Below are 15,071 nucleotides of genomic sequence, written 5' to 3'. Positions count from 1 at the left end.
CACATGATCAAATTTCATCCCTGCCTCCGTCCAGTCACTGCTTCGAGATCAGCGCAAAACAAAACCAAATCAAGCAAAAGCATCAGCATGTTTTTCGAGTACTTTGGACAAATCCTGTGGTGAGTATCGTCTGTAGTCCATGCATGGTCGTCACTGGTCCAGCAATGACCCGATCTGAAACAGGCTGGAGGAGGCTCAGTGCGCGTGGAAGCGCGCGTCGGAGAGCGTCGAAGTGACACGTTCTTTCATCTGCCATGACCTGCATCCAGGGAAGGTTGAGCTTCTAGCACGACGATGGGCGTGAACGACAACTCGCCTTAGAATGTCTTCATCGTCTTCGTCGTCCTCGCTTACCCCCTCTTCCAGCTGCTCATCAGCTCCGCTTTTGATTGACCGGCGGCGCTTAGTGCCACACGTGGTGCTAGTGTATGGGCTTGCAAGCGGAGAAGATGAGTCTATAGTGTGTTCATTGAGAACGCCTTTCAGGACTCATCCTCCAAGAAGAACTAAATATCGTTGTCAGTAAGATTAGTACTTTGGCGGACGTCGCAACACGGCCGCGACTCACGTAATTTCCGTTGTTCTTCTGCTCAGTATCCAGCTGGGACGCTAATTTGTTGATGCGTGGTCGGAATGTGTTCGGGTCACGCCGGAAGGTAACATCTAGGTTCTTCAAGAATTTGTTGCACCCGGTCAACAAGCTCTCTGGGGTGTTGGCGCGTGACTTGAGGGAAGGTACGCCATCGAAGACAATGACTCGATCAGCAAGGTAGGTCGCCATGATAAAGTCGTGCTCGACGATAAACGCAGTCTTCTTGGAGTGCATGATAAAGCGCTTGATAACACGAGCTGCGATAATACGTTGCTCGGAGTCGAGATAGGCTGAAGGCTCATCGATGAGATAGATGTCAGCTGGGAGACCTAGGGCCAGAACGATGGCGACACGCTGCAATTCACCACCGGACAGATTCTGGACTTCTTGGTCGATGAAATCGTCCATTTTGAGCGGCTTGTACACGTCGGTCTGGAACTGTGGGCTCAAGAACGCCGCCTTGATCTTCTTGTAGAATAGCTGGCGAACAGTGCCCTGAAACTTTGGCGTGATTTTCTGTGGCTTCATACTAATATGCATTTGCGGCACTTTGGCTCCATCGTCCGGCTTTTCGGCGCCTGCAAGCATTTTACAGAATGTAGTCTTTCCGGTACCGTTCTCACCCATCATGACAATAATCTCTGAGTCGGTGAACTTTCCGGAGTCGATCGTCAGGTGGAAATTTCCGAGCGTCTTGGTCATGTTGCTGTATGAGTAGGCCCGGGACTTGTCGGTGAGGAACTCCTCACCCGCTTCTCCAATGCGGAACTGCAAACTCTCCTCCCGGAAACGCAAGTTTTCGGTCGGAATGTTACCATCGAGGAAGATGTTGATGCCTTCACGGACAGAGAAAGGCGCGGTGACAACACCATACACAGCTGGCTTTCCGTACAGGCAGCAAATGTAGTCGGAGAGATAATCAAGTACGGACAAATCGTGCTCAACTACGATCACGTAGCAATCGGGTCGGAGAAGGCTTCGAATCAGCCGACTGGCCGCCAGACGCTGCTTGACATCCAGGAAAGAAGACGGCTCGTCAAACATGTACCTGGAAGGAGATCAGTAACGATCGTTCATCGAAGGGCAGACTAGTTGTCTTACACGTCGGCCTTTTGCACGCAGACCATGGCAATGGCGAAACGTTGCAGCTCACCACCGGAGAGTAGATCGATGTCACGATTCCACACGTTCTCCAACTCTGTTGTCGCGAGATGATTAGTCGAGAAACTCTACGCAGCTGAACGCCTGGACCGATATGACATACCAAGCGTCTCTGCGATCTCTTTCAGTCTCTCCTTCTCAACCTGACATCTCTGAGTAAGTTGGAAGCCAACAGCGCGATTGGTGCCCTTGACAGCCTTCGGAATTTGATCGACATATTGCGGCTTCGTGACAGCCTTCAAATCATCCTCCAAAACCTTGGTGAAGTAGTCTGCGCTGTGTCAGCCATAGAGTACTACGAACTCGACACCAGTGTTTTCTCACTCTGCAACTCCGAACCACGGAAGTACTTCAAGATCTCCTCCCAATCCGGGGGGTCGTCGTAACGACCCAAGTTTGGCTTCAACTTGCCCGCCAAAATCTTCAACGCCGTGCTCTTGCCGATACCGTTCGTGCCAACCAGACCAAGGACCTGGCCCGGTCGGGGCATAGGAAGACGATGCAACTTGAAACTGTTGGCGCTGTATCGGTGAGTCACTTGGGTCTCGAGGTTGGTGGGCAAGTTGATGATGTTGATGGCGTCGAAGGGACACTTCTTGGGGCAGATACCGCATCCGATGCAGAGTCGCTCAGAGATGAACGCAATCTTGCTCTCCGGGGCGACTTCGATGCAAAGTTTGCCCGTGCGGACCACGGGGCATGACTTCTTGCACTCCTGACGACATTTCTTCGGCTTGCACTTGTCCGAGTTGACAATGGCAATACTGGATCATGTTAGTGTCGGTCGTAATGATGTCGAAGAATCACCACGCATCGCTGCGAAGTCCATGTGCGTACCGAGTCAACTTGTCAGACATGATTGCAGCTGGACGTTGCGACGAAGTTCAAGTAGAGAGGTGGAAATTGAGACGGTGTGCGAATTTCGCGACTGATGCCCAAATTTTGCAGGCGCAGTCCCGAGCGGGAATCATAGACCTGACGGACGAGTGCGGATAGATGTTCCTCGTCTGTCAATTGAACGATGCACAAGAACAAAATAGTGATTTGCAGATTTGAGGTTACTAGCCTTTCATTGACCTACGCAACAACTGAAAAGCGGAGAAGCACTTCCAAGGTTCTCTCAGGAAGCCCGCTGTAATGATGAGCGCCCAGGTGGTGACAATGGTGGGCAAAGGGTCAAAATGACTGCATCTCTGTGTTTTGGCAGAGTACTAGGTAGACTGCCTAGGCGCACTGTGGCAGAACAAACCCCCTCCTCCCGCGGTCGTCGTCTTCAATTTTATTACGCGAATGACAATTGGATGGAGGGGTGTTTGGTGGGGGAAAGCCCACAATGAGATCCTCAGGCACTAATTTACTGTTGAAAAGTGATTCTCGGGCTGTCAAGCAAGGGTTGCGGGATACAGACGGGCGGGATTACATGTGGCCTGTGGCCCTGTGACGACCGATCGCATGTGGGTAAAAATCTGAAGACGGCTCTGATGCACTGGATTGGAGACCTGAAGGTGGGCGGATGTTCGCGTCCAGTGATGTTCTGCCCGCGCACCCAGTTGGTGCAGTACTTGGTATTGCACCTTCCAAGGGCATTTCTCTCCGAGCGACACACGCCCACACGCTCGGGGTAGCATTCAAGTATACGCGCCACGTTGTTTCGTAGACTTATTACTTCCTTACGCTCGATGTTCATACATTGTATGCACCATGCAGTGCTGGACGACTGACTCCTTCATCTGCACGCCTATGACAAGGACCAGTGTCTGGGTTTTCCGGAGAAGCACCATGCGATTGAATTGGCTCGATTGATATCGGCAGCCTAAAAGAGCAATGTTTCCTCGAGATCGGGACGAGATCACGACAGCGCCAGCTGCCAAAGTTTCGAAGAGATGCGAGGACAGACTACAACGAGGTTCTTTCCATACCGTCTTGAACAATACTGTTGGTGTGATTCTTCGCTACAGTCGCAGCAATCACGAGCGTACCTTCGATTGTTCATCTGTTCCTAATGGAATATCAGATGCATACCTACTTCCATAGAGTAGTGCACGTGATGGACAGTCATACCATGACCCAGGATGTGGATGTGTCGATATTGAATACCACCTGCAACTGCAGTCACCACTGGATCGACACCCATACTTCGATGCATTGTGTAGGCATCTATGATATCAAACTGTGGAAATTATTAATCAAACTACCTAGGTAAATGGGTATTGTGATCAGAACCCGACCAAAATGTCTGAGCCTCATTGATTGATGATTGGCATTTGCGTTTACACCGCGCTAATGATACGCGGGCGGCACTGGTCCTGGACATAGACAATTGATCGCTCAAAGAGCGGATCTTTCGGCTGCTTCCGCGCTGCCTTGCTTGGCACTTACATTCATGAGCAGAGGCACCTGACTTCGCGCTTCTTCTGGACCATCCGCCTCTATCGTGTTCGCGATCTCACATCACATCACCACATACTGACTTGCGATACGACCTGTCTCCGAGGCCAGGTCTAATATGGCCTGTAAGTAACGCGTTCTCCTCTTTCTTTTCCCCGATCGTTCGCCTGCAATGTCACATGACGTTCCAACCGCGATCCATGGACTGGCCATCACGAACGCCTATCAAAGGACATATATCATCAATGTCACCCCCGGAGTCGAGTCGGAGCACCGAGAGCCAATTTACAGCATGAATCCGTGCCTGCCAGAGGTCGAAGTTTCCTCGGATTGGCACCGGAGACCTCGAGTCAACAGCAAAGTCATCGTAGAAGAATTGAAGATTGGAGTAGAAGCATGGATCAGACTATGCGTGACCTCTTGTACACGGAAATGATGAATCTTGATAACGGGGACGCGGTCGCGTATTGATGATCTTGCTGTGCACCAAGTTTGACGTTCGTGCGACAAGGACTCGTTGACCTGTCATACTAATCTTCGTCTGCTCTGTAGCGGGACCTTTACTGATTCACGCCCGGCCACTTCCTCAGAACACCATGTCAATGGCCTTAGAAGACCCACCTCGCCTTGATCATGACGAACCACAATCACCTGAACCGCTACAGCGGAGTGAAAGCGAGCTTTCCGACGTCAATGATATCCCTACCACTTCGCATCACACAGCTACACAGCTAGACGAGCCAATTTCAGACAATGATGCCATGCATGACATGGCCACATCAGATCTCGACGCAGACGCAGACGCGGATGCAAATGAAGGAGGAGATGATGATTTTGAAGAAGACGGGGATGTCTCTGTTCAGGATAATGTGTTGGCACGTGATGTGTCTTCGTCAGAGGCCGGATCATCATCAGGGAAGCGCAAAGTCGAGGATGTTGACGATGAGGAATACATGAAGCAAAACCCAGAGCTGTACGGTCTACGGCGGAGTGTGAGTGTTGTCGTCATGTCACGCTGCTTGCCGCGCTAATCTGATCACATCGTAGGGAAGGGCACGACCTACTCGCCGCGTGGTATGTGTTTGGTGCTCCATGATTTGCCTGTCGGATCGCAATCACTAATGGAATGAAAAGATCGATAGCTCAGACGAGGAAGAAGAGGACGATGATGACGACGTCGTATACAACAACAGCCGGCGGAAGCGCCAAAGGACTATGCCGAATGGGTCATGTTCGTCATTCTTAAATTCATCGCTGTCACGCAGTCGTACAGATCGCTTACCTTTAGCAGCATCGGCCCGCATTGACAGAGACGACGCCGTCCGAGTAGAGTCCGCCGCATCGGAGTCGGAAGAGGATGACACGTATGGTGGACAACGTGGTCGCACATTCGCCAAAAAGCACAGGCAAAAGCTCCACGCGTCAGCCTCGGGGAGTGGCACGCCACAGCTCGGCGAGGTCCGCTTCTCGACACGCCGAGCTGCCAAGATCGCGAATTACAACGAGGACGATGATTACGGCTTCAGCGAAGAGGACGACTCAGAGAACGTAACACCAAACTACTACACACAAGTACAGGATGAGTCGACAGGCATAGACCAAGTGCTCAGCCACCGGTTAAAAGACGACGTGACGGGTACTGATAACACTGGGCAATAACTTCAGGTGAAAAATGCTAACTTTTGTGCACAGACCCGAGTGATCCGGACAAACACGATTATGAGTTTTACGTATGTGGGAAACAGTTCGATATCGCACGCTTTCGCTAACCAAATTTTAGATTAAATGGCAAGGGCAAGCTCACTACCACGCAACATGGCACCCCTGGTCTGAGCTATCGTCATATCGAGGCTTTCGCAGACTGGAAAATTACTTTCGCAAAGTGGTCAAGGTCGAACTCAGCCTGTTGCACGATCCCGAGGTCCCTCCAGAGGATAGAGAACGCTGGAATCTGGACCGCGAAGCGTACCTTGATTCACTGAACGACTACAAACAGGTTGAGCGAGTCATCGGCGCACGAGATGGCGTGACAGGAACCGAGTATTATGTCAAGTGGAAGGGCTTGTTCTACGACTCATGTACGTGGGAGTCTGAGGAGCTCGTGGGCGCCGAAGCCCAGATTCAGATCGATCGCTACCTTGATCGATCGGCGAAGCTGCCCGTGTCTGATAGGACCGAGAGCAACGTCAACAGTCGTGCCGAATACAAGCCGTTCAGGACCCAGCCTTCATATATCAAAGGAGGTATTCTTCGAGAATTTCAGATGCGCGGACTGAACTTCTTGGCCCATCATTGGTGCAAAGGAAACAATGTCATTCTTGCCGACGAGATGGGTTTGGGGAAGACAGTTCAGACCGTTTCTTTCATGAATTGGTTGAGACATGACCGCCGACAAAATGGACCCTTCATCGTCGTGGTGCCTCTATCTACCATGCCCGCCTGGGCGGACACCTTCAACAACTGGACTCCAGACCTCAACTACGTCGTATACAACGGCAATGAAGCATCTCGAAAGATCATCCGCGAATATGAGCTCTTTGTCGACGGGAACCCCAAGAAGATCAAATTCAATGTGCTGCTGACCACTTACGAATACATTTTGGTGGACTCAAGTATTCTATCGCAACTGAAATGGCAATTCATGGCAGTTGATGAAGCGCATCGCCTGAAAAATCGTGAGTCGCAGCTCTATGCTAAGCTGATCGACTTTGGAGCCCCGAGCAGGCTGCTCATTACCGGTACCCCCATGCAAAATACACTCAGCGAGCTGTCAGCCTTGATGGACTTTTTGATGCCGGGCAAAATTCATGTTGAAGAAGACATCGACCTCACCTCTGAGCATGCAAGCAGGAAACTCGCCGAACTCACAGACGCAATCTCGCCTTACATGATTCGCCGCACGAAGCAGAAAGTGGAACATGATCTACCACCAAAGACGGAGAAAATCATTCGAGTTGAGCTTTCTGATGTGCAGCTGGAATATTACAAGAACATTCTCACCCGCAACTACGCCGCGCTCAATGCCGGTTCAAAGTCTGGCAAAACATCTTTGCTCAACATCATGATGGAGTTGAAGAAGGCTAGCAATCACCCATTCATGTTCCCGAACGCCGAGGATCGTATCCTGGCAGGTAGCGACAGCCGCGAGGACCAACTCAAGGGCCTCATCACGTCCAGCGGGAAAATGATGCTCCTTGATCAGCTGCTGACAAAGATGAAGAAGGACGGCCATCGTGTGCTGATCTTCAGCCAGATGGTTAAGATGCTTGATATTCTGGGCGACTACCTTCAGCTTCGTGGTCATCAATTTCAAAGACTTGATGGCACCATTGCTGCCGGTCCGCGACGTATGGCAATTGATCATTTCAATGCTCCAGGAAGTCAAGACTTTTGTTTCCTGCTATCCACCCGTGCTGGAGGACTGGGTATTAACCTTATGACCGCTGACACCGTCATTCTTTTCGACTCTGACTGGAATCCTCAAGCTGACTTGCAAGCTATGGCGCGAGCGCATCGAATCGGACAGAAAAACCCAGTCACGATCTATCGTCTTGTGTCCAAAGACACCGTCGAAGAGGAAGTGCTCGAGCGAGCGCGGAACAAGCTGATGCTGGAGTTCATTACGATTCAGCGTGGTGTCACCGATAAGGATGCTCGAGAACTTGGCGACCGCATGGCACGAATCGGCGCCAGCACTGCCGAGCCGACCTCATCGGACGACATATCACGTATCCTCAAGCGTCGCGGACAGAAGATGTTTGAACAGACCGGTAATCAGCGCAAGCTTGAAGAGCTCGATATCGACGCTGTCCTCGAGAATGCAGAGGAGCACCAAACCGAACAGCCCGAAGGCATGACAACTGACGGTGGCGAGGAGTTCTTGCGGAGCTTTGAATACACCGATGTCAAAATTGACCTTGAATGGGATGATATCATTCCCAAAGATCAACTTGAAAAGATCAAGGCCGAAGAGCGCAAAAAGCAAGAAGCTGAGTACTTGGCTTCGGTTGTTGAAGAAAATCAGCCTCGGAAGAGAAAAGCTGTTGGCGAAGATGGAAGAGAGCAACGCGCAGCCAAGAAGAGAGCTCGAGAGTTGACAGAAGCTGCTGCTGAAGACGTATCTGACGACGATGATTCTGATCAAGGAAGCGATCCAAAACGTCCACTTGGAGAGAAGGAATGCCGCCATCTCGTGCGTGCTTACGAACGATACGGAGCAATTGAGGAAAAGGAAGAGGAAATTCTGCGCGAAGCTCGCCTCCTCGGACGAGACGTGGACGTGGTTAAGAATACCCTAAAAGAAATCATTGATACGGCCATCAGGCTACAAAAGGAGCATGCTGATCAGCTCGCAGAGCTCGAGCGCTCGACTAATAAACCAGTCACGAAGAAAGAGAAGAAAGCCGTCTTGTTCGACTTTCGAGGGGTGAAGCGCCTCAATGCTTCGACACTTACTGAGCGGCCTGAAGAAATGCGCATGATTCGCAATTGCGTGGACCAGATGTCTGACTGGAGAAACTTTCGCGTGCCCGAGGCATCAAAGCCCGCTGCTTACACTGCCGAATGGGGAGCAAAAGAAGATGGCATGCTTTGTGTTGGACTTGCCCGTCACGGCTACGGTGCGTGGGTGCCGATCCGGGAAGATCTGGAGCTAGGTCTGCATGACAAGTTCTATCTGGAGGAGCACAGGATTGGCGCTAAAGAGGAACGTATCAAGGGTGGTGAGGAAAGCAAACAGGCAAAGTCACCGGGCGCGGTACATCTAGTCCGGCGTGCCAACTATCTTCTGAGCGTCCTCAAGGACAAGATCAGCAATGGGACGAATGTGGCTGCCAAGAAGGCTATTGAGAACCATCATCGCAACAACAGGAAACACATGGGTCAATTTCATGGCCGATTTGGCACACCCAATTCTGGAAGTCCAGGTCCTCAAGGCCGGAGAATGGACGGCAGAGGACACCATCACTCTGAAAGTCGTGGAAGCATTGACCGCCGAGGTACATATGGCTCGCCGAACGGCCATCATCGCGACAATGACCGCCCAAAGATGCGTGCAACGGACGAGCACCGGCCCCGGCACAGCCGAAATGACAGTTCATCTGCCAACAAGAACGGCGTTCACAGGCCTCGCTCCACATCTGAAGATCCTCTGCGGCGGATATTCGATCCCATTATCAGCAACCTTATCAAGGTGTCAGGCGCAACCAAAAAGAAGGTCCCCGACAATGACGAGCGTCTCAAGCAGATCAAGCAGGGCCTTGTTGCCATTGGCAATCACATCAACGGCGAAATGCGTAACAAGGACGACAAGCAGTTTGAAGATAAACTTTGGGGCTATGTTTCTGAGCATTATTGGCCCCAATCTAAGTCCGATGATAAACGCGTGCCAGGGGACAAATTGAGAGACATGTACAAAAAGATTGCTGGCAAGGACTCGGCCAAGGATCAGGCGAAGAACTTGCCTTCTGGTGCTTCTGGGGCTGGTCACCCAGCGAACGGGGCCACGTCTGACGTCAAGTCCGAGACCGCGGAGGCTGTGCCGGCGGAATTGAACGCAAAGTCGGACCCAGCACGGGCGTGACCACGAAGGTCCAGCCTGTCTTTCGTGTTCCCGTCGTATCAGACTCGGGATCATCAAAAAATATGCCATTGAGGGGACTGCTCTTGTTTCCCGAGGCTACACCACTTTCTGAACCTCAAGCACAGAGCGCCCGGTTCGAATCTGTTTTCAGCATTTTATTTGAGATTTTTGGGTGGCGTTCCGCAAAGTTATGACGGCCGTGTCTCAATCCAGCACTTCACACTCGCGCCATTGGACGCGGACTTGGCGATAGTGTATTGGTTACCGCCAGGAGGGACCGGAAGCATTGAATTGCGTTTCAGTACCCGGCGCGCGTCAAATATTCCGTCGAAAAAGTCTTCTACTGCTTTTATTTTCCGTCGCATGATGACTCAACGCCGGCGACGCGTTTCCGCGACACGGCGTTCTTGTTGTGCGAGTCATAATGATTTCTTGGGTTTGCTTATTTTCGTTGCTATTACATGAGCGTGGGAACAGGACATGTAGCATTACTTGCTGTCGAGATACGATATTGGACGAAAAATCTACCGTCCACTTTATGTGCTTGTTTGTGAATTTGCCTAGGTAATTTGTAAACGTCCCGAACGAACCTAAGTGATCCCCAGTAATCGGCACAAGTCACAAAGTGAAGTGTGTTGTGCACAGACCACACCGTCTTCTGGTGCTTGATGCGACCTGGGAAGAGCGAGCATCTCAAATTTCAGACATGCCCAGGTGTGACTATGGTTTGATCGACCGTTGACCCTGCGCGCAAATCGATCAATGCAAGCTTCTTGACAGAGGATCGAACAGATAGAAAATCGATCCTGTGCTCTCGAAACCAGATCGTCTCAAATCATGTCGAGCTGGGCTTCGCTGAACAGTTATCTCAACAGTAAGTATCGAGACATCACGCAATCACTTTCCGAATCCTCGCTGATCATCATACGTCGATAGAGAAAGTACTCATAATCACCACTGAAGGTAACACCTTCACCGGAACACTCCTATGTGTTGACAATGTTACGAACATGGCTCTTGAGAATGCGGTACAGCGCTTCATCGTCCCCGCCGATTCGGAAGAAGAGAGTCAGGATGTCCCGCAGATGGGCACAGTCATGATCCGCGGTGATCAGATCGTCATCTGTGGATTGGTCGACGAGGAGCTAGATCGCCAGATTGATGTGACCAAAATGCGAGGAGAACCAATACTGTCGACGAAGAAGAACACTTGAGCTGAACGGAGAGGGGAAAGTGTCTGGCGAACATACAATGGCTGTCTACCATGGCATAGCTTCCGTGGACTCACAACAACAAGGAGAAGCTACATTCTAGTCAGACGCCAGGCAACGATGCAGCGAAATTGTCGAGCGAACATGACTCGAACGGATCGCATGTTCAATGCTCTGCGATATTAGCCCGGCCTTCGCGCAGTTGACCAGTGATAATGAACAGGCAAGATGTGGTCACGGCTCATCATCGCTTTGCTATGGCCAGCGCCGGTTTCTGTCTCGAGCCCATCGCTTCTCGAGCGGGTCTCCTGCACACCTTGAACGACATCTGGATAGCAGCTGTCTCGGTCCATCGCTGGTGCTGCCAAAGTGGTATCGAACCGCAGGCGCCGTGCACGTTGAGCAACGTGCCCATCCACAAATTCGTACGAAAGATTGCCCAGCTGGTCTCTTGGGCGAAGCGGTGTGCAATCTGCAATCGGGCCTTGCAAATCGCAACGCGCCGATTGTCAAATCGCAGGAGACAATCGGCATTGCGTCATTCACATGAAATAAAGGACTCGAAATGATATCGATGTATGGGAAGTCTTCGCTGCTGTTGGAGATCCGGAGTAAATCACGGAGCGGTCTATCTGCATACAACACGTAGTCCATGGGCCACCGACCATGCTTTCTCACACAGCGAGATCATTAAGGGTAACGCTCTCTGAAAACATTTACCTCACTTTCAATCTCACCATTTCACGTGAAGCATGCAGTAATGAGTCGTCCCTCGAGGCAGGTATAGTTGTATACCCACACCTAGGTATGCATAACGAAGTAACGGCGCACAGAAAACTCTCAATGGACTAGCGCATATCTGCTGGAGCCATGGCAAGCGTTCCTTGCATTCGCGCTGGTGGCTTCTCCGTGTCCACCTCCTGTATTTCGCATGTATCATGCGTGCGTGCATACCAGGTGTTCATAAACCCATCTACCATTCCCCACCGTGGAAACGTCCTGTCCACCAGAGTGTGTAATAATTGGTTCGGGGACTATACTACTGCGGTGATTCCTCCAATTATGAATAATGGCCAAAGGTCTTGGATGACAGCGCATAGATGAGCACAATACTATAAGCCGTTCCGCCCTATTGAAGCGATCAGCGAACCCCGGAAAAGCACCTCCGAAACCTTTCCCCGCGAACACTTCTCGGTCGCCCTTGCGGTAACAATAATGATGAATAGGTTGTAATCACTGTGGTTGTTGTGCCGCATGCTTGAACATACAAACTTGTCGCATCATCCGTCGATTTCTTCGCGCGACTAATTCGACTGTTCGCCCGCTCGTGGCTATCAGACTAAACCATTCCTGTCGTCTGGCTGGGCGGTCGCACCGGCATTGACTGAAGAGGAGGTCTCATACATCTAGAGACGAGCTCTTCTGCGCACACTTCATCGCATTTCCGCCCTCTGAGGCTTCGCAGTCTCGCCACAGACCCAACCACACGGTTCACGACTACCACTGCGGACTCTCACTCAATCGCATTCACAATGAACACCCGGCAGTACCGGCTCTTGGGCCTTTGCGCTCTTCTCGGCCTCCTGGTTCTGTATTACCTTTCCAATGGTGCGCGCAATACCCGACAGTCCGCTTTCTATGTCAATACTGTATCGGTGCTTACTCGCAAACAAGGCCAATCCGGAGGCGGCGGACCCAAGATCGATTTAGACTCACCAGAAGAAAAGCTGAAGATTGAGAACTACAAGAAGGCCATGCGCGATCTCGCCTTGCAATTCGACCCGGCCGGCGAGGACGGTGCTCGCGCCGACGTCTACCAAGCATTACTGAGCAAGCAGGCGACCGAGACCGCCGCCCTCCCCACCCCTGCCGTCGTTGCACCAGGCGCAGCGGCCGACGAACCAGCATTTCCCGAGGCTCATCCTTCAGATGGCGATGCGGCCAACGACAACCCGCTGAAAGCACCATTGGTAGCCCAAGAAAAGAGCGTTGGAGGGCGGAAGAACAGCCCGGATGGCAAGGTCGTTCCCAACAAGCCTGACGCTGACGATAAGAGCGGCTCCGGGGCAGCATCAGATGACGACGAGGAAACCAAGGTTCAAAAGGAGCTCAATGATATCCTGGCAAAACGAGGACCGGTCGTCGTCTTCTCCAAAACATACTGTCCATACAGCAAGAAGGCAAAAGTAAGTAGGGAAGAGCAACGCCCCCGAATCCACTCTCCCTTGATCATCCTCGACACCACTCCATGCACATGATGATCAACTCATCATACGGGACTCTTGCTAACATTCTCCACAGCATATCCTCCAAGACTTCTACACCATCGTACCCGCACCATACATTGTTGAGATTGACCAACATCCACAAGGACCGGCACTCCAGAACGCCCTCGAGACCCTCTCCGGGCGACGGACGGTGCCCAACGTCTTCATCAACGGCAAGTCAATTGGCGGCGGCGACGACGTCGAGGCGCTGCATATGAGGAGCAAGTTGATGGAGAAGATCAAGGACCTGGGCGGCAAACGACTGACGAGTATTGCCACGAAGATGGCGGCGATGGTGCCGAACCCCGGAGGCGACAAGAAGGAGTAAGGAAAACTTCGCTGTGCGGGCGAAGTCGGGAGGAAAGTTTGAAGGGCAACGTGTATTACGAAATATCCAGGACAGACTTTATTTGTATAATGATATCCTTCTTGTCGCTCTGAAATTTGGTGCCAAGAAACCCTTGGTGCTTGCTGGATGAAATGGATAAGGAAATATGGTAGAAATCGGGCGTGGACACTTAAGTTATCATCTGATACAAAGGATGATCATAGAAGACATTGCTTGAGGCCTTGACCCATTTCGAACATGGAGCGAGCACTTGACACGAGACAATGGCGCTATTTACTTTTTGCCAAAAATAATCCCCATCGTGGAAGCCAATGTTTGTGCGGTTGAGTGTTTTCTTGGGATCATGCTATCATGGGAGATCGTGAGTGTAGCCTCAATGCAAGGCCAGTGGGCAAGACGCTGGATGATGATTGTTGTGATGTCATTCCATTGAGCCGAATAATTTTTTCCCATGCTTTCTAAATGGTTATTGCTCGGATGGACAAGAAGAAACACCGGACAGTCAGAGCAAGCCGTCGCTGTTGTGGCTCACCGAGACTCCCCCCCTGTCCCAACTCATAAAAGTTTGCGCCCAAAACAGCCGTACCCCATGCGATCCCGAACAACGTTTTCAACGACGAAATCATGCATCCTCGACGATGTTGCCACGCTCGCTAACATAGAGACCGTCCAAGAACTTTCGGATATCCTTGTTTCGCACTCGGCAGATCTGCTGGATGTCGGCGGCGGATTGTGAGACGGCCTCTAGGGAGTTGCCGAAGAGCTGGAGTTCATCCTTGGTGGTCTTGCTGACCTCGACATCGACACCAGTTTGCATGATGACCTTGCGGACGATCTTCTCGCCCAAGAAGTTCCTGCATAAGAGTAATATTAGCAAATATTCCTCTTTTCACCATTCCTTGCATTTAATCATTTCTCCAGTCGCAACGTGTGCGCCCACCAGTTCCACCCTCAATCTGACCAGCATCATAACTCACCGGATCTCGACCTCGTAAAGACCGGTATCGTCCTGCTTTGACAAGTTGACGTTGATCGGGAAATGGGCGTAGACGTATCGCATCTTGTACTTAAATCCCTTGGTGACACCGATGATCATGTTGTTGATGAGGGATCGGACAGTTCGGAGAGTAGCGACGTTCTTGCGTGAGCCATGGTGAAGTTCGATGTTGATGATGTTCTTCTCAGGGTGCGAGAAAGCGACGGCCAAGTGACCCAGGTCCTTCGTGAGCTTGCCTCGGGGTCCCTCAACGGTGACCTGGCGGGTCTTGATGTGGACCTTGACTGTAGAGGCGCAAAAGTAATTAGTATCCCATATCAATATTCAAGCACATGAGCCATGATGCATCCTCCTCCCTCTTCCATCTCTTGCCGCTCCTCCTCCATTGTGTCGCAGAGTCCGGATGAGTGAAAGTTGGTGACATACCGCCCTCCGGGATGGTCAATGACTCTTGGGAGTAGATGTACCGCATTTTGTCGACGCTGGGTTGTGATGTGTCTGCGTTTACGGCAACTGGTATTGTCG

At 51.4% G+C, this 15,071-nt stretch overlaps 5 protein-coding genes across 5 annotated transcripts; 3 read left to right on the top strand and 2 right to left on the bottom strand.

Annotated features, from left to right (window-relative positions):
- Positions 1-294: 294 nt before the first annotated feature.
- K489DRAFT_119101 (hemin import ATP-binding protein hmuV) lies at positions 295-2,383 on the bottom strand. Its single transcript, XM_033598954.1, has 4 exons — positions 2,078-2,383; positions 1,857-2,024; positions 1,694-1,790; positions 295-1,640 (listed from the first exon to the last, which is right to left on the bottom strand). The coding sequence occupies exons 1-4, from the start codon at positions 2,241-2,243 to the stop codon at positions 467-469; spliced, it is 1,605 nt and encodes a 534-aa protein (XP_033463587.1). The 5' UTR covers positions 2,244-2,383; the 3' UTR covers positions 295-466.
- Positions 2,384-4,737: 2,354 nt separating this feature from the next.
- On the top strand, positions 4,738-9,722 carry K489DRAFT_367745 (SNF2 family DNA-dependent chromodomain-containing ATPase; the record flags this gene model as incomplete). The annotated part of the gene is made up of 5 exons (XM_033602887.1): positions 4,738-5,133; positions 5,189-5,215; positions 5,276-5,777; positions 5,834-5,871; positions 5,922-9,722. The coding sequence occupies 5 exons, from the start codon at positions 4,738-4,740 to the stop codon at positions 9,720-9,722; spliced, it is 4,764 nt and encodes a 1,587-aa protein (XP_033463586.1).
- An 837-nt stretch (positions 9,723-10,559) lies between these two features.
- On the top strand, positions 10,560-10,936 carry K489DRAFT_367744 (Sm-like ribonucleo protein; the record flags this gene model as incomplete). Its single annotated transcript, XM_033602886.1, has 2 exons — positions 10,560-10,596; positions 10,659-10,936. 2 exons carry the CDS (start codon positions 10,560-10,562, stop codon positions 10,934-10,936), a joined length of 315 nt encoding a protein of 104 aa, XP_033463585.1.
- Positions 10,937-12,129: 1,193 nt separating this feature from the next.
- Positions 12,130-13,642, top strand: K489DRAFT_376969 (uncharacterized protein). Its single transcript, XM_033604045.1, has 3 exons — positions 12,130-12,541; positions 12,608-13,119; positions 13,235-13,642. The coding sequence occupies exons 1-3, from the start codon at positions 12,466-12,468 to the stop codon at positions 13,526-13,528; spliced, it is 882 nt and encodes a 293-aa protein (XP_033463584.1). The 5' UTR covers positions 12,130-12,465; the 3' UTR covers positions 13,529-13,642.
- A 529-nt stretch (positions 13,643-14,171) lies between these two features.
- On the bottom strand, positions 14,172-15,018 carry K489DRAFT_407274 (ribosomal protein L6; the record flags this gene model as incomplete). Its single annotated transcript, XM_033607348.1, has 3 exons — positions 14,172-14,403; positions 14,527-14,830; positions 14,973-15,018. The coding sequence occupies 3 exons, from the start codon at positions 15,016-15,018 to the stop codon at positions 14,172-14,174; spliced, it is 582 nt and encodes a 193-aa protein (XP_033463583.1).
- Positions 15,019-15,071: the final 53 nt, after the last annotated feature.

The sequence above is a fragment of the Dissoconium aciculare genome, assembly GCF_010015565.1.
Source record: "Dissoconium aciculare CBS 342.82 unplaced genomic scaffold K489scaffold_2, whole genome shotgun sequence".
Classification (NCBI taxonomy): domain Eukaryota; kingdom Fungi; phylum Ascomycota; class Dothideomycetes; order Mycosphaerellales; family Dissoconiaceae; genus Dissoconium; species Dissoconium aciculare.
Note: the sequence above shows the minus strand (reverse complement) of the source record. Positions and strands in the feature narration are given on the sequence as shown.

Bases quoted from the DNA above. Each gene is read 5' to 3' on its own strand.
- K489DRAFT_119101 (XM_033598954.1), bottom strand. From the start codon at position 2,243: ATGCCCCGACCGGGCCAGGTCCTTGGTCTGGTTGGCACGAACGGTATC. The intron at 2,025-2,077 runs GTGAGAAAACAC...GACACAGCGCAG, and splicing joins CCGTGGTTCGGAGTTGCAGA to ACTACTTCACCAAGGTTTTG. The intron at 1,791-1,856 runs GTATGTCATATC...TCGCGACAACAG, and splicing joins AGAGATCGCAGAGACGCTTG to AGTTGGAGAACGTGTGGAAT.
- K489DRAFT_376969 (XM_033604045.1), top strand. From the start codon at position 12,466: ATGAACACCCGGCAGTACCGGCTCTTGGGCCTTTGCGCTCTTCTCGGC. The intron at 12,542-12,607 runs GTGCGCGCAATA...CTCGCAAACAAG, and splicing joins TCTGTATTACCTTTCCAATG to GCCAATCCGGAGGCGGCGGA. The intron at 13,120-13,234 runs GTAAGTAGGGAA...CATTCTCCACAG, and splicing joins CATACAGCAAGAAGGCAAAA to CATATCCTCCAAGACTTCTA.